Below are 27011 nucleotides of genomic sequence, written 5' to 3'. Positions count from 1 at the left end.
AAAACATTCACCCCCCGTACAGTGTGTGTCCATCCAGACATGAGCTAATCACACCTATTTGGTTTTTTGAACCAGGCTGTAAACATGTTCATCTCTGCTGTAAAAACAGGCTTTTTAGAATGGGTGTGTATGTGACTTCCTGTGCTTCTGCAGCCAGCCTCTAGTGGACACTCCAGGAACTGCAGGATTTTACACTTCTTTAGGCAGGAAGCAGAATAAAAGTCATGAATCACCTGAGGCTGCTCACCACCAGGTCGAACGTGTTTTCTTTAAAGGGCAGAAACTCTTCATCAGCCAGAACGCAGCGAGTCGGGATCTCAGTCTGTCTCGTCTGTTTCTGCAGATCAGAGAAATACAAATAAAAGCATCATGTGTCAGTGTAAGTCACTGGTTCCCAACCTCCCCCCTCCCTCATGAAAAGCTTCATCAGCAAGTTTGATCTCAAGCTCATTCGAGGTCAAACCAGCTGGATGTAAAAAAAAAAAAACAGTTGCTCAGATTAGCAACGCCAACATGACTTAAACCTGAAGACACGACATCATCATCTGAGCGTGACGTCATGGCAACATGGCCGACGTGGGAAGATGGTCTATAGGCTTCACTTTCCCAAACCAAGACAATCCTCTATTATTTAAGTTTTCCCCTTTTGTCTTAAAGTCTTTATATGTGATTTTTCACCCTTAAATATAGAAATCAAGTATCTCCTCTGAAAATAACTCTGTGAGTCATGACTGTCTACAATGGGTGTAACACCCGAGTCCCACTGTCTGTGATGTTTTCAGAGTTTTCAGAGTCCTATCTTCACTTTGTTTACATCGCCCGGACAGCCGGCTGACTCCTCCCCTCGTGTATAAAAGTTGTTTAATTGAGGGACTAGAGAAAAGAAGAATAACATACTGTACTCACTGCTTAACTGTGTTTCTAGATCACGCTCATTTCAGGTAAATTTACATGCAGTGTGAAGATACCAGCATAATAAAGATCACTAGCATTAGCATGCTAACACAACAATGCAGCACGAGTTGTTTTGGTTTCATGCTGGTGCTCAAGGGCGACATCTGCTGGATCAAAAAAATCACATAAAGCCTTTAAACTCGTCACCTGTCTGTTTCAACGACAGCTCTGAGTTTGTTGCAACACTCACCAGAGATCTTTCAGAGATGTCTGTGAGGAACAAACGCTCTACGACCTCCTGAAACGACAAGAGGGACAAAGAGTCAGTGTACCTTCCTTTAGTATTAATGACAGCTCACATGCAGAGATTTTACCTTGTTCAAATGTTCTGCAATGTGACTTTTCCCCCCGCCGATGTCCAGAGCCAGAGGGAACGTCCTGAGAGGAAGAGGAGCGCAGTCATGTTGGTCCCAGTTACTGCTCGCATCAAATTTAAAACTCTGCTGCTCGCTTACAAAACAGACACAGAAACGTCTCCTCCTTACTTTAACTCTCTGATCCAGGTCTACACTCCCTCCCCCCCCCCTCTCCCCCCTCTACGCTCTGCCAATGAAAGGCGTCTGATCCAACCTTCACAACAGGGTCCTAAGTCTCTGACTCGACTCTTCTCCTCTGTCGCCCCCCGGTGGTGGAATGAACTTCCAAACTCCATGTGATCTGCAGAGTCCCTCTGCACCTTTAAGAAAAAGCTAAAGAGCCAGCTCTTTCATGAATACCTACTAACTTAATGATGATGGTCTCCATATTATTGATGATGATGATGGTAATGACGATGGTTTTTGTTTGATAACGACGACTTATAAGATGGTTTCTATACTGATTAGAGCTCTCAAGAACTGCCCTCAATGTTGTGCTTTGCCTCTGGTCACTTCCTGTCAGCACCTGTGTGTCCAATCAGACTCAAAGCTGATCGTTTGCTCTTACTCACATTGTTCCCTTTTTTCTAGATCCTTGCTTGTGTTGTTCTTACTCTCTGATGTACGTCGCTCTGGATAAAAGAGTCTGCTAAGTGAATTATAGAATTGTAAATATCAAAATAAACTAGGGCTGTTGAACCATGATCATTTTAATCTAGATGAATCTCTAAATGTCTGCAACACGTCTCAGCTCCTCCTGTGGGGATTCTGAGGCGTTCCCAGAACCAGACAGACATATAATCCCTCCAGTGAGCTCTGGGGTCTACCCCGGGGTCTCCTCCCAGACGGACGTACCAGAAGGCCAGCTGAGGGAGCTCGTCCAGGAGGATCCTACTCAGAACCCTGCACCACCTCAACTGGCTCCTTTAGATGTGAAACCCTCCAGAGGAAACCCATCTCAGCTGTGTGTATCTGTGATCTCATTCTTTCAGTCTCTACACAAAGCTCATGACCACCAGGTGAGGGTAGGAGTGAAGACGAACCGCTCGCAATACTGCTGACGCTGCTTCAATCCACCTGTCAATCTCCTGATCCAATTTTACCCTCACTCATGACCAAGACCCCCGACATACATGAACTCCTCCGCCTGTGGCAGAGACTCACTCCTTACCCGGAAACTTTCAAAGATGCACGGTTAACTAGTTCATGCTGACATCACTAATATAAACCGATGCTGTCACAGGCGTACCTGGCGATGTCATAGACACGATCTGCCACCCTGCTGCCGACCTGCAAACCAACACAGAGACAAACAAACAGAGTTTAATGTAACACACCGTTAAAGAGACTTCTGATATATTGAAAGTACGTGAACACATTGGAGTCAGAACCCGGAAACTGGGAACCATCCGAGGTGCACCTGAACGCAGCATCATAATCAGAGTTGTCACTGGTTGTAACCAGACTGTTACACTCCATATGAGACAAGAAAGATATTGATACCTGTTATATCACGTCAATAACAACACATTAGTCAAAGACACCCAATAATGACTAACTTCTTTTTTTTGTTTTTTAAACATTGCAAGCAAACTCCTGCACACTTTTAAAACTGCACATGAACATTGGCAATGTTTTTGTGCAGTTTCTGACTGAAGATTATGAAACTAGGGGAGGCTGTATGGTTTATCACGCACAGTATTTTAATAACACGTCTCAGCTGCAGGTCGTACCTCGTCCCTCAGGTAGTCGTAGTGATGTCCGTCCTGAAGAGAAGCTGCCCAGTTCTTCTGCCTCTTCTTCATCTCCCTGTTGAACACATTCATGGCTCCCCGGCCTGACATGAACCTGAACCCGGCATGCTGAAGTCTGCAGCAGGACGGCCTGATCCGGCTCCAGCTGCCCGGGGAGGCGGAGTGCAGTCTCCACAGGACCGTCCGGCTCACCCCGCTGCTCATGCTGGTGTGAACACAAACTGATCCCTTTGAATTAAAGCAGAGAAAGTGTCAACACCAGAGCAGTTCACTTCCTCCGAGCTCACTTCTTCTTCCTGTCCTCCACACGGATGACCTCTCTGAAGAGCAGGAGGGGAAATGTGGAACTGGAGTTTTTAAAAGGCTGATAGGAAGATATGGAACTGGATCACAATCTGGCTTCAAACTACAAATTTAAAAACTAAACAATATAAAACATTTATGTTAAGAGAACACCACAACCTCACACAAATACTGGTTATTTGAACAATCATAAAATACAGAAAAAAACAAGGCTTACCTAATGTTTCCAGAGACCGAAGGGATTTAATTACATAACCTAACATTCTTTAGTAGAATAAAATGATATGATGCAGAGGAAAAACACAAATCCATCACTTTGAAAAATGAAAGAACTACAGGATACTGTATGTAAAATGTACGGTGGCCCTGAAGTGCAAAAATCACAACGAAACACAACGCGCATTTTACCATTGTGTTTTTAGATTTGCCGTCGTGTTTTCCACACAGACTGTGAATATGAATGTTTGAAGAGGGGGGCGCTGGAGTCCCATCGATTGGCGGTCTCCATGCTGAAAACGATGTCTCAACTTCACGTTCAGACGACATAACGACAGGCGGGTTTTAAACCTCCTGACGAACCGTCACACCGCGCCCACCTGTCAATCAGGTCAGCTACACGCCTTATTGTGAATAACTCTTATCCTTCATCAAATCAAAACTGATGAGTCATCAAAACATTCACCCCCCGTACAGTGTGTGTCCATCCAGACATGAGCTAATCAATGGCGCTGACGGACGCACATAATAAGCTGGAGCTGAGGCAAACTGCTTTTTTTTTTTTGCACATCCACATAGGTTTTATTTTTCAACAGGAGGTTGCCGCTTGATTTTCTGTTGTGTTTTGTGATTTCTCATCATGTTTTGCACTTCAAGGCCACCGTAGAATGTCTTAAATTAATCTACAAAACCACTTTGCTTTTATCCATTAATAAGCCACATGTGTAGAGACGTGTAATGTAATGTTATTAATGGATAACCTTTTTATAAAGTGTACGCGTCCTTTACTAGAAAATGTTTAGTGAAGTACTACGCGTTTTCAGTTATTTGTCCCACTTCACTCGCCTTACAAACAAAGGGGCGGGAGGAGCGAGAGGTCACGGAACAGTTGCATGCTGGGAACACACGTGTAGCAGAGACCAGAGAGGCACTACTGAGGTACAGGTGAAGTTTTTCTGATGCTTCTTTACTCTGAATGTCTTTTCATGGTGTTTTATCACACGTGTTGTGCGGAGGAATGTCAGTGACTGTGTGTCGGGTTAGCTAGTGTCTCCTGCTCAGCCGGTGCGGACAGTTTGAGCGGCTTGGACGTGTTGTTTACATGTTAGCACTGAAGCTAAGTGTCTGACACTGTCTAAGTCATGCTGAGCCCTGGATTTAAAAACAGCGGGAGGTTGTTTTCTCAGGAAAAGGCTGCTCTGTCAGCCGTGTCATTTCCCAATATTTGTAATTTAATCATTTATCTCCATACTCTGAATCAAACACCAGACTCTAACTTCACTGGTTTCATGGCTAAATTCATTTATTTTAACATACAGGTAAATAAATGTTCAAACCACGGAGTATCTGCTCTGCGGTAACCATGGACACCACGAGTAGCTGCTCTGCGGTAACCATGGACACCAACGAGTAGCTGCTCTGCGGTAACCATGGACACCACGGAGTAGCTGCTCTGCGGTAACCATGGACACCAACGAGTAGCTGCTCTGCGGTAACCATGGACACCAACGAGTAGCTGCTCTGCGGTAACCATGGACACCACGGAGTAGCTGCTCTGCGGTAACCATGGACACCAACGAGTAGCTGCTCTGCGGTAACCATGGACACCAACGAGTAGCTGCTCTGCGGTAACCATGGACACCACGGAGTAGCTGCTCTGCGGTAACCATGGACACCACGGAGTAGCTGCTCTGCGGTAACCATGGACACCACGGAGTAGCTGCTCTGCGGTAACCATGGACACCAACGAGTAGCTGCTCTGCGGTAACCATGGACACCAACGAGTAGCTGCTCTGCGGTAACCATGGACACCAACGAGTAGCTGCTCTGCGGTAACCATGGACACCAACGAGTAGCTGCTCTGCGGTAACCATGGACACCAACGAGTAGCTGCTCTGCGGTAACCATGGACACCAACGAGTAGCTGCTCTGCGGTAACCATGGACACCACGGAGTAGCTGCTCTGCGGTAACCATGGACACCAACGAGTAGCTGCTCTGCGGTAACCATGGACACCAACGAGTAGCTGCTCTGCGGTAACCATGGACACCACGGAGTAGCTGCTCTGCGGTAACCATGGACACCACGGAGTAGCTGCTCTGCGGTAACCATGGACACCACGGAGTAGCTGCTCTGCGGTAACCATGGACACCACGGAGTAGCTGCTCTGCGGTAACCATGGACACCAACGAGTAGCTGCTCTGCGGTAACCATGGACACCAACGAGTAGCTGCTCTGCGGTAACCATGGTAACCAACGAGTAGCTGCTCTGCGGTAACCATGGACACCACGGAGTAGCTGCTCTGCGGTAACCATGGACACCAACGAGTAGCTGCTCTGCGGTAACCATGGACACCAACGAGTAGCTGCTCTGCGGTAACCATGGATACCACGGAGTAGCTGCTCTGCGGTAACCATGGACACCACGGAGTAGCTGCTCTGCGGTAACCATGGACACCACGGAGTAGCTGCTCTGCGGTAACCATGGACACCACGGAGTAGCTGCTCTGCGGTAACCATGGACACCAACGAGTAGCTGCTCTGCGGTAACCATGGACACCAACGAGTATCTGCTCTGCGGTAACCATGGACACCAACGAGTATCTGCTCTGCGGTAACCATGGACACCAACGAGTAGTTGCTCTGCGGTAACCATGGACACCAACGAGTATCTGCTCTGCGGTAACCATGGACACCACGGAGTAGCTGCTCTGCGGTAACCATGGACACCACGGAGTAGCTGCTCTGCGGTAACCATGGACACCAACGAGTATCTGCTCTGCGGTAACCATGGACACCAACGAGTATCTGCTCTGCGGTAACCATGGACACCAACGAGTAGCTGCTCTGCGGTAACCATGGACACCAACGAGTATCTGCTCTGCGGTAACCATGGACACCAACGAGTATCTGCTCTGCGGTAACCATGGACACCAACGAGTAGCTGCTCTGCGGTAACCATGGACACCAACGAGTATCTGCTCTGCGGTAACCATGGACACCACGGAGTAGCTGCTCTGCAGTAACCATGGACACCACGGAGTAGCTGCTCTGCGGTAACCATGGACACCAACGAGTATCTGCTCTGCGGTAACCATGGACACCAACGAGTATCTGCTCTGCGGTAACCATGGACACCACGGAGTATCTGCTCTGCGGTAACCATGGACACCAACGAGTATCTGCTCTGCGGTAACCATGGACACCACGGAGGAGCTGCTCTGCGGTAACCATGGACACCAACGAGTATCTGCTCTGCGGTAACCATGGACACCAACGAGTAGCTGCTCTGCGGTAACCATGGACACCAACGAGTATCTGCTCTGCGGTAACCATGGACACCACGGAGGAGCTGCTCTGCGGTAACCATGGACACCAACGAGTATCTGCTCTGCGGTAACCATGGACACCAACGAGTAGCTGCTCTGCGGTAACCATGGACACCAACGAGTATCTGCTCTGCGGTAACCATGGACACCACGGAGGAGCTGCTCTGCGGTAACCATGGACACCAACGAGTATCTGCTCTGCGGTAACCATGGACACCAACGAGTATCTGCTCTGCGGTAACCATGGACACCACGGAGTAGCTGCTCTGCGGTAACCATGGACACCAACGAGTATCTGCTCTGCGGTAACCATGGACACCACGGAGGAGCTGCTCTGCGGTAACCATGGACACCAACGAGTATCTGCTCTGCGGTAACCATGGACACCACGGAGTAGCTGCTCTGCGGTAACCATGGACACCAACGAGTAGCTGCTCTGCGGTAACCATGGTAACCAACGAGTAGCTGCTCTGCGGTAACCATGGACACCAACGAGTAGCTGCTCTGCGGTAACCATGGTAACCAACGAGTATCTGCTCTGCGGTAACCATGGACACCAACGAGTAGCTGCTCTGCGGTAACCATGGACACCAACGAGTAGCTGCTCTGCGGTAACCATGGACACCACGGAGGAGCTGCTCTGCGGTAACCATGGACACCACCGGTCGAATAGAATGTTCGGGTTGCTTAGCAACAGTCTTATCTTCAGTTAGATCGTGGCACCAGTTGAGTTGGTGGAGTTAAAATATCATCTTATTCCTTAACTGTTGTTTAAAAGTAATATCACACTCCAGGCTGAGATGTTGTTCTGGATATCAACACTGCTACGATTATCTTCAGACCGAATCACAGACCAAACAGGCTCTAAATTTCCGTCTCTCTCGCCGTGGGCAAGACTAATTGCTCCCGCTGCTTCGTCGGCATATGAATGGCTGTTGTTTGTGTTGCTAAATGTTTGAATATGTCTTGTTTTTATTCCTCAGGTGACACTTTGAGTTTGACATCATGTCGTCAAAAAAGAGCCAGGGCGCTGATGAGCGTTTCCTCCGCGTGCAGAAGGATCCCAGGTTTTGGGAAATGCCAGAGAGAGAGCGCAAGATCAAGATCGACAAACGTTTCCAGTCCATGTTTCACGACAAACGCTTCAAGGTGAAGTACACGGTGGACAAGAGAGGACGTCCCATCAACCACACCTCCACGGAGGACCTGAAGCGCTTCTACAAAGTGTCCGACTCAGAGGAGGACGAGGAGGATATAAAGAGTAAGAAGGCAGCGGAGGGGAAGAAGAAGAAGAAAGTGAAGGAGAAGCTGGTGAAAGCTGACAGAGAGGTGATGAAAAAAGAAGAGTATACGGAGCGAGGAGTCCGAGTCGTTGAAGAGGGTGAGTCCTCGTGTTCACTGAGATGTGAACACAAACACCCGGCTCTTTGAACTTGATTATAAAGAGGGTCTTGTTGCATGTTTTACTTTCATGCACCAACTGTGAATCAAACACACCTCACTTTATTGCGTCTAAAAACAATACTGTAAAATCTGGATCATAACACCTTTGATCTTAAAAGAAGGCTGCGTCCTTTATACCGGTATAAAATGCAGACAAACGTTGAGATGGCTTCAGACAAAATCGATTAGGTAAGCCGTTGCTGAGCGGGTTTAACACGCTATCAAATAAAAACAAAAGGCAGCCGCGGATCCAAAGTCAACTTACAAGCTACATTTATTAATAGAAAACGTTTCAGCAGAAACTAAACTTCACAAAATAAAATAAACAAATCAGATCGTTATATCACGTATATCCTAAGCGGCCCTTCGCAGTCAAAAAACTGTTCCGCTTCCCCCCTCTCACTCTCCCTCAGGTGTCCTCAATCAACTTAAATTCCACTGCCGATACGCCGCGGCTCCGCCCCATAGAGGGAGAAATAATGCACAGATACCCCCAAATCAATTAACAAAAGCTAAAACCAAAATAAACCAGAATAAACAATAATGTAATTCTAAATTCATTCATGTTTGTCTCTTTTCTATTTTTTTAACTGTAAATAATTAATATATCCATTTGGCCACAACAAACGTGCTTTGATCACCGATTCACCTCCATTCATTGTGTATAACGAGCTTTGCTGTATATCAATGTGACAATGACCATGCTGGCGGCGCCACTTTTTACCATCTTTTCTCCCTCTTGAGGTCACAATGGTGCATTCACAGAAAACGGTGGGAGCACAACTCGCGGTCTGCCCACCTTCGCTGAATAGTACCAAATACTTTTGGGTCATAAAATGAGTCGTGGCTCAGTTGGAAGAGTCGGTCGTCTCTCAACCGGAAAGTCGAGGGTTCGATCCCCAGCTCCTGCAGCCACATGTCCGATATGTCCTTGGGGAAGACATTTAACCCAGAGTTGCTCCCACTGCTTCCTCGGCAGTGTATGAATGTGTATAAATGGGAATAGTTCTGATGGACTCTTTACCACTTTTTATTATTTTCTTCAGATGATGAAGATGAAGAGGAGAAATCTGCAGAGAAGGAGGACGTCGACTTGGGAGACAGAGTCGCCGACAGCAGTGAGGAGGAGGAGGATGATGATGATGAGGATGTTGCAGAAGACGGGAGCGATGAGGCGAGCGACTCAGACTCGGAGGCGGAGTCCGGGCTGGACTCGGAGGAGGACAGTGACAGCGGGCCGGATTTGGCCAGAGGGAAGGGAAACGTCGAGACGAGCTCAGACGAGGACGATGAAGACGAGGTGGAGGCCCTCCTGAAGAAGGAGGAAGAGGAGATCGAACACAACTGGGGCGAGCTGTGTAAGGACGCTCCGCGAAGTGACGAGGTGAGGAAGAGCGTGGAAAAGTGTCAACTCGTTTAACACTTCAGACACAAGACAAGGATGTTTAGTTAGATGATTGTGTTTAAGGGTTTCACAACAGGGACCTGGGACCAGGTCAGGGTACGCTTGACCCCAAAGTCTTATGTGTGTGTGTGTGTGTGTGTGTGTGTGTTCAGGTTTCCGCCCGGCTGGCCGTCTGTAACATGGACTGGGACCGGATGAAAGCCAAAGACCTGCTCGCTCTGTTCAACTCCTTCCTCCCTAAAGGAGGAGCTGTGCTGTCGGTCAAGGTAAAAACTTCTCTGAACACACAAAGACGACGACTCACAGCCAGAAGAAATTTAGGATTACCACGCAAACTTTTTCTGCCCACATTTTCAGATTCTTTAAAACTTTCTCAAAGTTTGCACGGATTAAAAAAAAAACATATCCTCCAGAAGCTCCAGCAAACACCTCTCCAGATCCAGGGCCTGTTTTTAGCCTGAGAGGCAAAACTCAGGGTGGAAAAGGTTCCATTTCCTGAGTATAAGTTCTTACTTTAATTAAAAAACCTCTTCACATGCTCTGTTAATTTAAAAAGTAACTTAAGCTGTTAGAGAGATCGACAACGTTTCTCCTAAAATCTTTGAAATCTGTGCAGGTTTAAACGAAGCAGAAAGGGTTAACTTTTCTGATTTATATTTCTTTTACAATGTGAACTAAAGAGTGGAGAAGAACATGCTGGAGAACAGGAAACATGCAGCAGCAGGTTCATTAGAGTACAGAGATGGTAGAGGTGGCGTGCAGACAGTCTATGGTCGTGCAGCGATCACAGGGAATAAAGGTCACCACCCCCTCCCACTGGCCCCTCCCACTGGCTCCAGGTGAATTCTCCTGATTATATCCTGCTGCGTTCTCACATCAGATCACTCTGACTTTCTGCAGAATAAATACGAGGAGGAGATATCAGGAGTTTTGCACCAATATATGTTTGAAGTATTATTTAGATTTAACCACTTGTGGAAGGGAGATTGTTGTGTGTAAGAGAGATAAACCGCATTGCATGCTGGGTATTGTTCACTCTCCAGGTATACCCGTCAGAGTTTGGAAAGGAGCGTGTGAAGTCAGAGGAGACCCAGGGACCGCTGGAGCTGAGAGCTCTGCCCGACGACTCGGACAACGACACCGAGGAGGAGAAGTAAATAAAGACAAAGTTTAAAAAGTCACACAGACGGAGTCTTCAAAAAACTGTGTGTGTGTTTATTGTGCGTGTGTGTGTGTGTTTCTCCTCTCAGGGTTTACAGGGAGAAGATGCGGGATTACCAGTTCAAGCGTCTGAAGTATTACTACGCCGTGGTGGAGTGTGACTCTGTTGACACGGCGGCTAAGATCTACGAAGAGTGTGACGGCTACGAGTACGAGAGCAGCTGCTCAGTCCTTGACCTGCGGTGAGAGGAGGAGACGGGAGTAGGGTCGTCACGATACCAGAACTTCAAACTCGATACGATTCTAGTAAAAATGACATATTATCAGTACATGTTTCGATACCATGACAACAAACATAAAAGTCCTCTGAATCATTTCACAGTGTGCAAGTTAAGACCGTGTGCAGGAGGTAACCTGTAGTTTATGGGGGATTAATTCCTGTCCTGCACACCTGTCTTCTAAAAAAGATGATGTTTTTAGAAAAGAGAATTTATCGTTTTAAAGGAGCAGTATGTAACTCTGACACCTAGTGCTTAAAATGGGTACTGCAGTCTAAATTCTAAACATTGTAGAGAGCTGTCCCCCCCCCCCCTCCTCTCTAGAGTGGATGCTCACTCAGGTCACCATGTGGTGGACTCTGAAGCTTCAGTGTTTATCCAGCTCTGCATGGGTCTGTAAACCTTTCTGTGTTCTAACCTCTCTCCATTTTTCAAAAGCATCTCCAATATTGATCCTAGTTTGAGCACGTTTCTGCTCGTGGAGCTTATTAGAAACATGTAGAGGCTTTTTAGGTCGGGTACAATCACTTCTATCTGAACCACTTCTCTTGTCCGCTTCCATCGCTGCAACACCTGTTGACCTGATAACTGCTCTCATATCTGACAAACTGAGGGGCGTCCAAAACGGCCGTGTGGGGGGGTCTTAAAGCGCCTACCTTCTCTGGTCCAGACAAATCCAGAGCATTCAGGAGCAGAATCTAAAGTTAGAAGGAGGACATACTGGCTGCTGCATTGTTGTCAGAGAAGCCAGCACTTCAACATAGCATGTTTCCTTAATGATCAGATAGTAAGCTCACTTTGTCATTTCGCACATCTCACTGATCTTACTGATGTGGTACCAAAATATCTAAAATCTTAACAATCTTAGACACAAGAGGAGCGTCATCAAATATCAAACAGTTAAAGTAATCAGGAAGAGATTAAACGGTATGATTGAATCTCAAACCTTTCTTGAACAGGTTTATTCCTGATGACGTCCAGTTCGACGAGGAGCCCAAAGACGTGGCGACGGACGTGAATCTGTCGGCTTACACGCCAAAAGTGTTTACCTCATCAGCCACCACGACGTCAAAGGTGAGACAACGGGCTGCGAATAACGGTTTATTTTCATCAGCTCAAATGAAAGACGGACAGAGCTTCAAAACAAAACCCGCTCACTGACAAATGCATGACGTTCACGCTGATGTTTCCGTGTTTAACCCATCAGGTTCAGCTGACGTGGGATGAGACGGACCACGATCGAGTGACCGCCATGAACAGAAAGTTCAACAAAGAGGAGCTGCTGGACATGGATTTCAACGCCTACCTGGCCTCCTCCAGCGACGAAGACTCTGAAGAGGAGAGAGAGGAAGGAGGGTTTGTGTTTGGAGAGCAGGAGAACGAAGAAGACAACGAGGACGACAACGCGACAGACGGTGAGACGGTTAAAGACGCTTTACCGCGGCTTTATTGTGAGATGAACTTTGAGCTTTTTCTGACGTTTTGTTCGTTTTGTAGCCAAACAGACTGAAGAGCCGGTCTTGAAGGTGGAGAAGAAACCCCAGAAAGAGGACGAGAAGAAGAAAAAGAAGAAGAAGAAGAAGAGCGGCGAGGAGCAGATCTCTAAGTACCGAGAGCTGCTCAAAGGAATCCAGGACAAAGAGAAGAAGCTGCAGGAGGACAAAGACATGGAGATGGAGATCACCTGGGTGCCAGGTATGAGGGTACCTTTAATGTCAGCAGGCAGGATGGATCAAACACTCATTAACATTAAAAGAGTAGTACACTTTGAACATCTAAACCTTGCATAAAGACTAGGGCTGTCGAATTCAAATCGCATGTTTGAAATTCCATTATTTCCTTAACGAGTGAGTTAATGCGTTTTGCTGTCTGCGTGTGCAGGTCTGAGGGAGACGACGGAGCAGCTGGTGAAGAAGAAGATGGAGGGGAAGGACAACCTGACGCCGTGGGAGGAGTTTTTAGAGAAGAAGAAAGACAAGAAGAAGCAGAAGAAAAGTCAGAGGAAACAGGTGAGAGAGGACGACAGGTGATCACACCGAGTAGTGTGATGGTGTTGAAAAGTAAAGCTGACGCTGTTCCTCGAGTGTCCACTAGAGGCTGGCTGCAGAAGCACAGGAAGTCACATACACACCCATTCTAAAAAGCCTGTTTTTACAGCAGAGATGAACATGTTTACAGCCTGGTTCAAATGAATTGATGAAGGATAAGAGTTATTCACAATAAGGCGTGTAGCTGACCTGATTGACAGGTGGGCGCGGTGTAACGGTTTGTCAGGAGGTTTAAAACTCAGGCTTCATCCATTAATATTCACAGTCTATGGATCACACATGTAAACAACAAACCTGTAATGATGTATGTCACAAAGTTATTAATGATTCAGATTTTTACTTTTTGTCTCAGGGAGAGAGTGACGATGAGCTCAGTGAGGACGAGCTTCCTCCAGACGTCGATCTCAGCGACCCCTTCTTCGCAGAGGAGCTCGCTGCTTCAGGTAATCAGTACTTTCAATTAATCAGTTTATCAATACGTTAGTATGAAGGGTTTGTTTTCTTGATTTATTTGGACCATCATAAAACACAGGCACAAAGGAGGAAGAATAGTTAAAGCAAATGATCTATTATTTATGAAGGATTAGTGAAGCGTCCCGAGTAGGGCAATGGATTCTTCTTTAGTCTGATGGTTTATGAACTTTTATTCACTTTATACCATGGCAATAGTTTCCACAAACACACCGTAAGATATTTATAAAGAAAACAAAGAAAAATACAAATACCGTAAAATCCAGAATATAAGACGCAGTCCGATGTTGAAGGAGAGAAGAAAAGGTTCAAACTGTCGTCCTGCGTGACGATTTCTGTTGTTCAGCGTAGTGTACAGCTACAAATGCGTCTTACACCCTGGATTTTACGATAACCATCAAAAGTAAAACCACATATTCAAGCAGAGATAGTGAAACATTTTCAACATAAAAACATGACAACAGATGAAGGTTTATTGTATGGGTCATTAAAGTATTGAAAACATTTGATACATTTACCCGGTAAAAAACAGTAAAATAAAAGGTGCTGGGCAGTTTACCGATGATATGAATTTTAATTTCATATATCACAATACAGACAAATAATGGCTGAAAAAATGGTTGTTTACTCTCTTGAGAGAAGAGAAGAGTAAACCCTTTTCACTTCGGCACTGCTGAAAGGCATGATCGGATACATCGCCACAACTACGATCTGTGCTAGCAGTAGCATTTAGCTTTCGAGTGGAGAAGACGGATGGACATGTCGGAGAATGAAGAAACGGAAATGAAGGCACACAAGAAGAACTTGTGCTGAAGAGAAGAGCTGTGTCTATTCTGTGGAGGCTTTTCAGATTTAAAATAAAATCAGACGTGGACCAAACGACCATTTATTGCAAAAGTTCTCGAGCTACAGTTGTTCCTGGAGGAGGCAACACCAGCAATTTGCTCCCACCACGTCAGCAGAAAGGAAGTCTTGGAATACCAAGAATGTCTGAGCAAGTGTTGGCTCGAAGGACTGCTTATGAGAAGCTAAGCCAACATTGGAACAAGGTCACATATGCAATAACCTTCTATCTGGCCAAAGACATGGTCCTGCTACATACAGCCAAAAGAGACGGCTTTAAGGGGATAATCAAAACCGTGGATGCCAGGTATGTGTTAACTTAGCTTAATACAGATCCCCACATCGTAATAAGCTAGAAGCAGAGCTGGAAACAATTGCCCACTACTCAAAAACAACAGACTAGTCTGTGGTCTAGTCTCAGTAAGGCGTTATACCATACCATATAGGGGCGGCTGTGACTCAGTTGGTAGAGTTGGTCATCTGTCAACCGGAAGGTCGGGGGTTTGACGTCTGATGTGTCCTTGGGTAAGACATTTAACCCCGAGTTACTCCCGCTGCTTCGTCGGTGGCGTATGAATGGGATTAGTAACTTCTGATGGTCTCTTCACTCAGCAGCCTCTACCATCAGGGTGTGAATGTGTATGTGGGACCTGCGGTGTAAAAGCGCTTTGAGTAGTCAGAAGACTAAAAAGCACTAAACAAGCTCAAGTCCATTTACCATACCTAAGCATGGCTGTAATTCTTCTCTCAATCCTGAAAATATTGTGAAACACTTCCTCTACCTTTGCCCAATCGCGCGAAAAGAGTTGGGAAAAAATTCAGTGCTAAAAGTTTTTTTTCATACCCAGCACTAATAATAAAAAAAAAGATCTGTTCACCCATTTACTTATTACACCAAAAAATACAATCCATAACCTGAAAACCTTTAATACTATGACCTTTATTACGTCAGAAACAGATACAAAATTCAACGACCAAATGGCTAACAGCTAGTGGCTAAAATAGCATGGCTAAGCTTAATGCTAGCATTTATTCTAGCACAGCTACGTTGTTAGCAGGATTGCTGTACCCACACTTCACAATCAAATCGACAAAATACACTGTACGCCTACCAGCTGGTTGATAAGATGTGAGAGGATGACGACGAGTTTCCATCAATAACGCACTGATAGCCTACCTACCGGCGCTATCCAGTCTTAAGCAGGTAAGAAGCAAACCAGCCTTCAAAATAAAAGGCCCCCAAATCATTAAGAAACAGATAAATGGTAGGAAGGACCAAAACTCACTACGGCAATCAATAATTGTAATAATCTTCATGGGTCCTTTCTGATTAAAAAAAAGTTGTGTATATTTACAGAAGAAGATTAAGAATCAATCCCAGGTGTTTAATACCTCAAGAACAGCAGATTCTGTTCAAGAAAGATGTAAAATATAGTGTTGACAAAGACTATGTAGCCTTGTTCTTTTGAAGTCAAATCAATATAGAAAGTAAGTGATTATTTCACACTGACAGGAGAGATGACCAGAGGTGCAGAGTTTTTGCCTCCTTTATTAAGATAGGGACTGAAGTAAGGTAAGAGTTTCTCAGTGAAGGAGCAGTCTGTAAAGGAGTAGATCAGAGCTGCAGAGTCCACGTCATAAAAGGAGACCAGATCCTCCTCATAATCCACAAACACCCCACCTTCTCAGGACGACACTTCAGAGAGAGACGGACTGGAGGGTCATCAAGGGCTGTGTACTTATTTCCATTTCTCAAACATATAGACCACAAACTCTCCTCAGGACTCAGTGTGATTAATCCCTTCCTGTTGATGGACTCTCTGACCACTCCTAAAAACCAACAAGTCTTTCCTTTAACCTGAACCTCGAAGTAAAATCTGCCTGAAGAGAAACTCTGCTTTCCTAAAACACTAACACAAAGAGAGAATCTCTCTGGGTTGTCTGGAAGATTCTTCGTCACGTCACCATGATGAACTTGTTTCCCATCTTCAGACAGTATGAGATCAGGTTGTGCTGTATCAGGATCAAGAGTTACATCCACAGCATACTGCTGGACTCTCTTCAGCTCAGCTTGATCCAACAACTTCTTCATCTCTTCACTGAGGTCTCCTCCAGCTGAGCCACAGCGTTCCTCACAGTCTCCTCATAAAGTGGTTGACAGACATTAACCTCTGTCCAGTCTTTGGTGGGTGGAGCAGAGTTAACAGACTGGACTCTCTGGATTAGATGGAGGTGGTCTTCAGAGCGTGAGAGCTGCTGCACCTCAGTGCTCCTCTTCATCAGCTCACAGATTTCCTGCTCCAGCTCTTTGATGAAAGCTTCGGCCTGTTTCTTTGTTGTTTTCAGCTTCTTTTCGATCGTGTCAATGAGCTCGGCCTGGCCTCTCTCAACAGACTCCTTCAGAGCGGTGAAGACTCGAACACCTTCTGCCATCTCTCTGTCTGCATCGTCCTTACTGAGGTCCACTGAGTGTTTGATCTCTTGAATCTTCAGTCGAGTTTTCTGGATCATCTGCTGAATTTCAGCCTCTGTCTCCTCCAGCTCTGCCTTCTTTTCTTCATATTCTTCTTTCAGAGGAACAAACTCGTGTGTCTTGTGGTCTAAAACAGAGCAGAGCATGCAGACACAGGTCTGATCGGTCTTACAGAACAGCTCCAGAGGTTTATCGTGCTTCATACACATCCTGTCCTCCAGGTTCTCCACAGGGTCGATCAGCTGGTGTCTTTTCAGACGTGAAGCTGTCAGATGAGGCTCCAGGTGAGTCTCACAGTAGGAGACCAGACAGTCTAAGCAGGACTTCAGGGCCTTCAGTTTGGGTCCAGTGCAGACGTCACAGAGAACTTCTCCTGGTTTGGACTCTTGTAGCTCTGAGCTGCTGCTGCTGCTGGCTTCCTGCTGAGCTTTGTCTCTGAACTGACCAACCATCTCAGAGATGAAAGTGTTGACCCTCAGTTTAGGTCTATTGGTAAAAGCTTCCTTACATATTGGACACCTGTACTGGTCGCTGGTGTTCCAGTGTTCAGTGATGCAATTTTTGCAGAAGTTGTGTCCACATGGTATGGTGACAGGATCATTGAACACATCCAGACAGATGGAGCAGAGAAACTGATCCTCAGACCGATGATAGTTTGCAGCAGCCATATCTACACAGAGTGAAAGAAAGAATAAGATTTAATTAATTTACATGATTTATTGTTTGGAAACTGGAAAGAAGGGATGAAGGATTGACTGATCAAAGTTTGTTACAGATGTTCAGTTAATGATGCGAGTACATCCTTCTGTGGAGCCCTGTGTTGGTAAGAATGAAAAAATCATTCGTATTGCAGGCCTGATTCTAAAGTTCAGACTCGATTTGCTGAGGTTTTGCTTCTTATTCTGCATGTTGTGCTCAGCGTCATGTGCCGGGTTAATCGACTAAACGTTTAAACGTCATCATCGCTAGTTTGCAACAGAATTATGAATCCACCAAACACATATTTTGTACTTAATAATAATAATAATAATAATGCATTTTATTTATGGGCGCCTTTCAGGTCACTTAAGATCCCCTTACAGACAAAGGTTAAAACAAGAACACAATCAACTAAAGAAAAACACAAACAGCAATAATAAGAAGGGACAGAATAGGCAAATATATAATAATGTGTTTTGGTGTGTTTTATTTGAAGGTATAGTGACTGGGGAGATATGCGACCTGAAGTTTTTGAGATGAACAAACTGAGTGCGACCGGAGATATATGACTTGAACCAGGTGAGGGAGGTGCCAGTGAATCCGATTGAAGCTAGTCTGTCGGAGTTATTGCAGCTTTTTTGAAAGATGATGGAACAAGACCAGAAGTGAGAGAGGCCTGGATGATGTCAGTTATTAAAGAGGACAGAGAGGGTAGACAGGCTTTGATCTAGTTTACAGGTCGAATATTTGGATTTTTGAATGATACTAGAAATATCATCATTAGTTAGGAGTTAAAAACTGAAGAGGCTGGATAGAGCGACTGTCTGCTACATGTTTTATGGAGGACATTTGCTGATGAATATTTTCGATTTTCGCATTGTAAAAGGTCATGAGGGTGTTACAGTGGGCAGTGGAGTATAGGTGCGAGAATATCAGGTGGTCGCAAGATGGTGTTTACAGTGGAAAACAGAGTTCTTGTTTTCCCTTCAACCGACCTGATGAGGTTCGCAAAATATACAGATTTGGCACGGAGAGAGCATCACGAAACAGGTTACTTGTCCGGCTGATGAGGCTGGATTTTTATTGGTTGTCATGTATACCGATCTCTGACAAATGTTGGCGGAGTGAGCTGTAGTTCAGATGGTCTTACAACAGCAGCACAGCATCAGACAAACAGAAATATAGATCTCTCTGAGAGCAGTTGCAGCCATACGCACCAACGTTTACTCCTGGAAGAAGGCTGTGTGTAAACATGGCTGTGTGTATTTCATATGTTGGCTCCCCATGCTGGAGTCTAAGGTGTAATGCAGCCAACAGCCACTAGCTGATCCTGTAGCTTCGTTAATGGGCCTTCTCTCCTCACTCTACTGCTTGGATGTAAACAATAGGGTGAGCATATATTTAAAGCTCCAAATCGGGACACTTTAATTTTACCGCAAACCCACATGCATCTATCCACAGATCGGTGACCTGCACTGATCACACACGATGGCAGGTAAAGGTTTCCTCTTGAGCAGCTCGTTTAAGTTGGTTGCCAGCGGCGTTTGCTTGACTGAAGTAGATTGTAAAACGCAGCTTATTCATTGGCTGGTACTTTTCAAAGGAAGCTGTAACTCTCCTGCAGCTCTTTGGAAAACGCTGACTTCCTCTCAGTATGACAGCTCGCCTACCTGTCGTTACCCAGCAGGTCCCGTTAGCATGATAAACTAGGCTAGCTAAGCGACAGCTGCAACTCCGAGATTGATTGACACATGTACAGACAAATCAGTGTCACAAGCATGGTGTGTTGTTTTGGTCGGTTAAAACCGGGACAGGGACTGTTCAAAACTGGGACTTACTAGTGTTTTGTAGATATTTGTGGGGACTCGGGACACTTGAAAAGGGGACGGTCCTGGTCAAATCTGGACATGTGGTCACCCTGGTTTGGACCAGTGATGTGATAATTGTGTTTCAGGATTCAGGACGACAATATATCGCTGTATCTGTATTTTGTCCAACAACTCCTAATGTCCAAATTATGGGACAGAAATAATTCATGTTCTTTTAGTATTTGGTGAAGTAATCTTTTTTTTTTTTTTTTTTTTTTAAAGATTATTTTTGGGGCTTTTTGTGCCTTTAATTGAGAGATAGGACAGTGGATAGAGTCGGAAATCAGGGAGAGAGAGAGAGCGGGGAATGACATGCGAGAAAGGCCGGGACGCTCACTTGGAAGACTATAGCCTCCATACATGGGGCGTGCGCACTAACCACTGCACCACCAGCGCCCCTTTGGTGAAGTAATCTTGAATGAATGTGCAGTTTTTAACTCTGACCGAGCTGAGAACAACAAAGATCAATGTTGCTGCATTGTAAAGCTAGAGCGCCCTCTGCTGGTGAAACAGCTGATTTTGAACTTTGCTGTTATGCAGACAGATTCTTAGTGCAGGATTTTACTGCTGACAAATCTTTGCTGACAAATTTCACTTCCTTCTCTGCTTCCTTCAAATTAAAAGGCTCATTGTGGTTTCTCCACGTCAAGGCTTTTACTGTGAAACAGCCAGAGGAAATAGAATTCAGTTTGGCTGCAGGATGTTATCAGTGAACAACAACGATACCAGAAATTTAGAAATGAATTCAAGTCCAAATGAATGAATCTCAGTTACAGACACACACACACACACACACACACACACACACACACACACAGTTTAACAAGCTGGAGTATGAAGAGAGAGTGAAATGAAGAGTTGAGTGTAAATCCTGGTTGTTCAAAGTGTAAACATGATCAGCTGTACTCACCAGTGTTTGCAGAGACTCTGCTGTGTCGTTGACAAAGATTGGATGAAGTTAGTTTAATTTCTTTGAAGAGAAACGGAGACCTTTCTGGACGGCTGCGTGGTCGACACCCTGACAAACTTCAAGTTTCATTTCTTCAGAGTGACGCTGAAGCTCTCCTCCCTCAGCTGTGGCTCGGCCTCTAACTGCAGCTTGTTTCTTCCCTCTGAGTCACAGGGCTGTTGTGAAATACCAGCTTCAATAGACTGATCTGATCTGATCTGAGAAGAGGAAGAGTCTCATTAAAGTCGTCGTATCTTCTTTGTGAATAAGATACTCGAGTTCATTTATTACAGTCACTCTCATGTATCAGGAGAGTTTGGTGCTTGTTGTGGCAGCAGAACAGAACTGATCACTTCTTGTTTCTTCATGTTGGGCTCCATCTAGTGGTCGTTGTGTGTCATAGCAGCAGTCAGAGGTCTACATGGAAACCTGTTGTTTCTGCAGCAGTGTAGCAGGAGAGTCCTGTAGGAGTGGTCTGACACCACCAGGCCTGTGTGGTTTCTGGAGTTGTTCAGAATTGAATTATTTTCTGTATTTATAAACCCAGCTGACAGACTGTCAGTGATGGAGTTTAGTTTGAAACAATAAGGTCAACATAGAAGAGTAAAGCTTCATTCTTCTTCCTCGTCTTGTTACCTGTGAGAAGAACAAACAGCTCAGATGTCTCGGGATGTAAACCTGAAGTGTTCTTCCTGGTTTTTATTCATGCTCTCACGTGTCTCTAACGTGTCTGAATTGAATTGTTTGATCTTCAGAGCTCTGCAGCGTGTCAGGTCATGATTTGTTTTGTGTGTGTGCAGACGTGAAGAAGCAACAGAAGAAGAAGAAGAAGAAGAAGAAAGGGGAGGAGGAGGAGCGCACCGCTGAGGAGGAAGAAGAGCTGGAGAAACAAAAGGTCAGAGGTCAATGGCTGCAGCTCCACGTGAGTTTATCACATCTGTAAATATCACCTGAAGACAGCATCTCAACGTGTGTGTGTGTGTGTGTGTGTGTGTGTGTGTGTGTGTGTGTGTGTGTGTGTGTGTGTGTGTGTGTGTGTGTGTGTGTGTGTGTGTGTGTGTGTGTGTGTGTGTGTGTGTGTGTGTGTGTGTGTGTTGTGTGTGTGTGTGTTTTCTGTGTGTGTGTGATTGTGTTTTCTGTGTGTGTGTGTGTGTTTTCTGTGTGTGTGTGTGTGTGTGTGTGTGTGATTGTGTTTTCTGTGTGTGTGTGTGTTTTCTGTGTGTGTGTGTTTTCTGTGTGTGTGTGTGTGTGTGTGTGTGTGTGTGTGTGTGTGTGTGTGTGTTTGTGTGTGTGTGTGTTTTCTGTGTGTGTGTGTGTGTTTTCTGTGTGTGTGTGTGTGTGTGTGTGTGTGTGTGTGTGTGTGTGTGTGTGTTTGTGTGTGTGTGTGTTTTCTGTGTGTGTGTGTGTGTGTGTTTTCTGTGTGTGTGTGTGTGTTTTCTGTGTGTGTGTGTGTGTGTGTGTGTGTGTGTGTGTGCAGGCGGAGATGGCCCTGCTGATGGAGGACGAGGGCGACGAAGCCAAACACAAACACTTTAATTACGATAAGATCGTGGAGCAGCAGAATCTGAGCCAGAAGAAGAAGAAGCTGCTGAAGAAGAAGGGGGAGGAGCTTCAGCAGGAAGACCAATTCCAGGTGGGTGTGATGATGTCACAGGTCGTGCTGCTCCAGCTGAATGTCCTCCGGTTTCCAGGACTTGACTTTAGCATTCGGCCGCTAAATGTTCAAACTTTTGTTTTGACCACAATCGTCCCGTTTAACGTGTTTTGATCTGATTTCAAAGATGAACAGTCGACCTGAAGAAGAAATAAATATATAGACGTTCATTTCCCTCTCTCGTGGTGTGATGGAGTCAAAGGAAGGCTGTTAGCTCTGTGTTGACTAAATCGTGGTCATGACGATGTTGTAACATTCTCCCTCTCTCTCTGTTTGTGCGTCCAGGTGGATGTGAAGGACCCTCGTTTCCAGGCCATGTTCACCTCCCACCTCTTCAACCTGGACCCCTCCCACCCCAGCTACAAGAAGACCAACGCCACGCAGAGCATCCTGACGGAGAAGCAGCGCCGCAGAGACGAGGAGCAGCGGCGCCTGGAGGACGGGCTCAGAGATCAGGGGGAGGGAGCCGACAGGAAGCAGGTGGCGGGGAAGAAACGGGAAAAGGACCGTGACGCCGCGGCGGCGGTCGACCTCACCTCGAAGAAAGCGATGGACCCGAGTCTGTCTATGCTCGTCAAGTCGATTAAAAGCAAAACGGAGCAGTTTCAGGCTCGCAAGAAACAGAAACTGGTGTAGGTGGAACTCTCAACACAAAAGTGTGCAGACCGGCAGAGACTGGGAGAAGTCCCAGCCTGCAGGAACAGTTTCTCCTGATGAACTCTACTTCCTGTTTGATGTTTTTATACAGAAAGAGACGCCACAAAGTAGAAGAAGGTGCAGGAAAAAGTGAATGGTGCTGCATCACATGCTGTGAGAATGTTTTATTTGGACAGTTTCTTCACACAGAACTCTTAAAGAAGCCCTGCAGTTATTTTCAAACACATGAAGAAGAAGAGAGCGACGCCCTGGACCTCAAGAAACACGTTCACCATCATGACACCGAGGTTTTTACTTTAGTAAATCACTTTTCACATTTCAGCTTTCTTTGGGGGAGATTGTTCCTCCAGCAGCTGTGAGCTGATGTTTCTGTGAGCTGTCAGCATCTTACCCCGTTTCCACGTACTCCAAGAGCGTCGCGGTCGGTCAGCGCCGTGCACGGTCAGCGCCGTGCACTACACCGCAGCTCACCGCCACTCTACTCAATGATCGTGTTTCCACAGCGAGCGCCGCGTTTCAAACACGCTGTGAGTCTGTTTCTGACGGAGCACGCTGCAGGCACGCGTCAAGCTGGACAGGAAGTCAGACGAGGAAACGCACAGAGTGCGCTGTCAATTTCAAAATAAAACACAACATACGGACTCCTGATCGTATTTTCCATCACTCGTAGTCGGAGTAGTTCTCCTGTGAAGGATCCAGTGGGGGCAGAGTGCGCCGCCCGATGGAGCAAAAACCGCGGCGCTGACAGACCGCGGCGTGCACGGAGTGTGTGTGAATTGGGAGTGACAGAGTGACGCTGTTTCTAAAGTGGTGAAAAGTTTTCTTTCTTTAAATGAATGTTTCTTTGGTAACTCGAGTTCCAATAAAGAGAAGTTTGTGATGTGAAGATGATCTGGCATGAGGATCATTTTATCTGCAGGTCAAATGAAGATGACAACATAACATCTTGTGAATTCTGTGTTTCTGATTGGTCCTTTGGATTCAGCAGAACGCCCTGCAGTCATCACGTCCTGGAGCTGTCAATCAAACCAAGTCTCCACATTCTGCTTCCCTTAAAGCAGGGGTGTCAAAGTCCTATTGGGCCAGGGGCCGGATTTGTTCAAATGAGACCTCAAGTGGGCCGGACTAATTGTGCAGACATCACTATAACTCAACACATGGATATATAGGCTAATGTATGATTAGAAAAAAAGACAAAAAAAGGTACTTGTATAGAAAACTGCATATTAACACATAAAATGTATAAGTACATTAAGCAGAGGGGTTAACTCTCATTGCAAACTGCATGTCTGTGTGTGTGTGTGTGTGTGTGTGTGTGTGTGTGTGTGTGTGTGTGTGTGTGTGTGTGTGTGTGTGTGTGTGTGTGTGTGTGTGTGTGTGTGTGTGTGTGTGTGTGTGTGTGTGTGTGTGTGTGTGTGTGTGTGTGTGTGTGTGTGTGTGTGTGTGTGTGTGTGTGTGTGTGTGTGTGTGTGTGTGTGTGTGTGTGTGTGTGTGTGTGTGTGTGTGTGTGTGTGTGTGTGTGTGTGTGTGAAGGTTCATCACAGATTAAACCTGCTCACATGAATCTGTTGTCACAAACACACAGAGTGTCTTTGATGTAAACAGTCATCTTCAGGTATTTTAGTATTAGGCATTATAAAATGATAACATGTTTCCAAACCAACAGACTTGAATTGATCCTCCAGCGTTGATCACTGCAGTCTGATCAGCTCCGTGTGGAGTTCAGCTTCTTTCACTAAGTAAACTCAGTTAAACCACTTTTGATATGAGTCTGGCAGTCCGTTCTTCTACGTGTCCGCAATATCGTGATCTAACTCTGTCACTGACTTTTTATGCGCCATGAATCTGTGCCATCTCCGTGCAGTAATTCAAGGAAGAATTATAGCTCTGCTCCACAGTTAAACCAGCGGACCTCTGTATGATCGGACAGCCTGTGTGTGATATTGTTTTCAGATAAGAATGAAATGTTCAGTAATAGTTATATTTTTACAGTCTGATTAAAGCTGGTGATAAAGGCACAACAGCAGGCTACTGCATTTAGAAGTGATGTCTGAAACCTTTACGTGATCAACAAGTTCACCTCTGGGTGACCTAAAAATGAACCATCTGTAAATAAAATCAGTTAATATTCATTTTAATTTACTGTTTTTGCAATAACCAGAGGTAAAACTAGTCGGGAGATGCATCAGGCTCAACACCGGTGTCCACAAACTACACTGGATGTGAGGAGACGGTCTGGGCCGTTACGCAGGACAGAGAGGATTGTTTTTTATTTGCACGAGCTGCTCTTTGTGGCTCACTCCATAGGAAGCTTTGTTATTATCAGCCAAACTTTTGTTTTACATCAGTCAAGCCAGAAGAAACTGGTAAGAAGAGTGGACAGAACTGAAGACCGTCATGATGAGCGTGCAGTGCAGCGCCCCCTGTGGTTAAGTCTCGTAGCTTTCATACAATTCTGGCAACTTGTGAGCAAATAAAACTAAAGAAATATCGCTCCTTCGATCTCTCTTGAAAACCTGCATTCTGTGTCACCTCTCTCAGGTGTTCAGCCTGTTTGCTGATTAGCGTAATGCAGGAGCAGCTCGTGCGCTCAGCCACTCCTCTTTTTTATGATGCTCCCTGCTGAGAAGATAATTCAAGTGCCCCGTTTAATTAATATTCGTATCATGATATCAACCTTTACGTTGCTCATTTTAATACAATTCGGGGAAAATACATATTACAAAAATTTATTTTATAAAAAATCTCAAAATATTTTTCAATACATTTCCTCCTTCTTCCCAAAATGTCTCGCGGGCCGTATGTTTGACATCCCTGCCTTAAAGTGTCTCCAATCACAGGCTGCTGTTTAAGACGTTTTGCTGATTCTTTGTCGGGAGACTCAAAACATCTGCTCCTTCTTCAATACATCGTGACACTGAGCAAAGAGCAGTGTACGCGATTCTCTCCTCTCACAGCTGAGACGTTTCAAACGGACAAGCTGGTTCCTGCAGCTCCTTCAAAATAAAAGCTTTTATTGTGATGCAGCATCTTTAAGAAGCTCCGGTACGTTTGTTTGTTTATCAGAGAAGAAGCTCCAAACTATTCACATTCTGAGCCACGGAGAGAAAATGACAAACTATTGAACCAATCAGATTTTTACAAAGGCTTGTTTGGGACAGGCGGGCACAATCTGCACGTCGGGTTGTCGCCACGATTGAAGATTGTTAAACATCGATTTGATTGTAGTGTAGTTTCAACACCATGGCAACAGAAACAGAGTAATGGATAACTTCCTGTTTTTAATCGGCTAAACTCGCAGACTGAGTCATGCACACGTCTTGGTAACGTGACTGATTTGTGTAATTTAGACTGTGCTGTCTCTCTGGGTTAAAAATATAATGAATAAATATCATTCAATGAAAGAAGATTTTCATGATCTCATTACTGGGAGAACTGGGAGTCCGTGGACACTGTTTGCTGAAGACAGTGAGGGGGGCATGAGGCAGCTGAAGCCGGTCAGAGGAGTCTCTCCCCTCATTAAAAATGAGAGAGTAAGTGAAGGTAGAGCGATAGCGCACGAGCAGGGGGGTCTCACTTTAGCTCCGCCTCCCCCGCCCCGACCCCTTTCTGTGGGAAGAAGCTGTTACAGAACCTGGAAGTTCTGCTTCGGAGGCTGCGGAACCTCTTTCCAGAGTCCAGCAGCGAAAACAGTCCTTGGTGGGGGTGGGAGGTGTCTCTGCTGATTTTCTGAGCCCTGGTCAGACAGCGGATCTTTGCGATCTCCTGGATGGGAGGAAGTGGAGTCTTAATGATCTTTTCCACCGTCCTCACCACTCTCTGCAGGGACTTCCAGTCGGAGGCACTGCAGGCTTCCGGACCAGACAGAGATGCAGTTTGTTATGATGCTCTCTATAGTGCCTCTGTAGAAGGTGGTGAGAATAGGAGGAGGGAGGTGTGCTCTCTTCATCCGACGCAGAAAGTGCATGCGCTGCTGCGCTTTTTTCACAAGAGCACCGGTGTGAAGGGACCAGGTCAGAGTGTCTGTTATCTGCACCCCCAGGAACTTTGTGCTGCTAACTCTCTCCACTGCTGTGCCATTGATGAGGAGTGGTGTGTGGCTGGGCTGGCGCCTCCTGAAGTCGACGATGATCTCTTTGGTTTTATCGAC

General features: G+C 45.7%; 2 protein-coding genes and 1 pseudogene across 3 annotated transcripts in view; 1 reads left to right on the top strand and 2 right to left on the bottom strand.

The window, feature by feature from the left end:
* Positions 1 to 3388, bottom strand: part of ndufaf5 (NADH:ubiquinone oxidoreductase complex assembly factor 5) — a gene marked incomplete in the record, with an annotated part of 11260 nt that extends 7872 nt beyond the window's left edge. The window contains 5 exon segments of the mRNA XM_065960500.1: positions 234 to 337; positions 1145 to 1192; positions 1269 to 1332; positions 2560 to 2600; positions 3044 to 3388. Of these exon segments, the coding sequence (XP_065816572.1) occupies positions 234 to 337; positions 1145 to 1192; positions 1269 to 1332; positions 2560 to 2600; positions 3044 to 3268 (482 nt within the window).
* Positions 3389 to 4443: 1055 nt separating this feature from the next.
* On the top strand, positions 4444 to 23747 carry esf1 (ESF1, nucleolar pre-rRNA processing protein, homolog (S. cerevisiae)). Of its 2 annotated transcripts, XM_065960484.1 has the most exons (14): positions 4444 to 4522; positions 7896 to 8293; positions 9402 to 9739; positions 9913 to 10026; positions 10804 to 10913; positions 11011 to 11163; positions 12159 to 12273; positions 12407 to 12614; positions 12697 to 12894; positions 13081 to 13208; positions 13600 to 13690; positions 21351 to 21445; positions 22028 to 22183; positions 22490 to 23747. In XM_065960484.1, exons 2-14 carry the CDS (start codon positions 7918 to 7920, stop codon positions 22838 to 22840), a joined length of 2433 nt encoding a protein of 810 aa, XP_065816556.1. In that variant the 5' UTR covers positions 4444 to 4522; positions 7896 to 7917; the 3' UTR covers positions 22841 to 23747. The 2 variants fall into 2 exon arrangements, with proteins under 2 accessions (XP_065816556.1, XP_065816555.1); XM_065960483.1 differs by having other exon boundaries at positions 4465 to 4528; positions 22028 to 22539.
* LOC110005386 (E3 ubiquitin-protein ligase TRIM39-like) lies at positions 15482 to 17702 on the bottom strand (annotated as a pseudogene).
* Positions 23748 to 27011: the final 3264 nt, after the last annotated feature.

This window comes from Labrus bergylta, chromosome 1, assembly GCF_963930695.1.
Source record: "Labrus bergylta chromosome 1, fLabBer1.1, whole genome shotgun sequence".
In the NCBI taxonomy this organism is placed as follows: Eukaryota; Metazoa; Chordata; class Actinopteri; order Labriformes; family Labridae; genus Labrus; species Labrus bergylta.
The sequence above is the reverse complement of the archived record's forward strand: the minus strand, read 5'-3'. Positions and strand labels throughout refer to the sequence as shown.

Excerpts from the sequence above, each read along its gene's own strand:
- esf1 (XM_065960484.1), top strand. The coding sequence starts at position 7,918 with ATGTCGTCAAAAAAGAGCCAGGGCGCTGATGAGCGTTTCCTCCGCGTG. Across the intron at positions 9,740-9,912 it reads ACGCTCCGCGAAGTGACGAG|GTTTCCGCCCGGCTGGCCGT; the intron begins GTGAGGAAGAGC and ends GTGTGTGTTCAG. Across the intron at positions 10,027-10,803 it reads GAGCTGTGCTGTCGGTCAAG|GTATACCCGTCAGAGTTTGG; the intron begins GTAAAAACTTCT and ends TTCACTCTCCAG.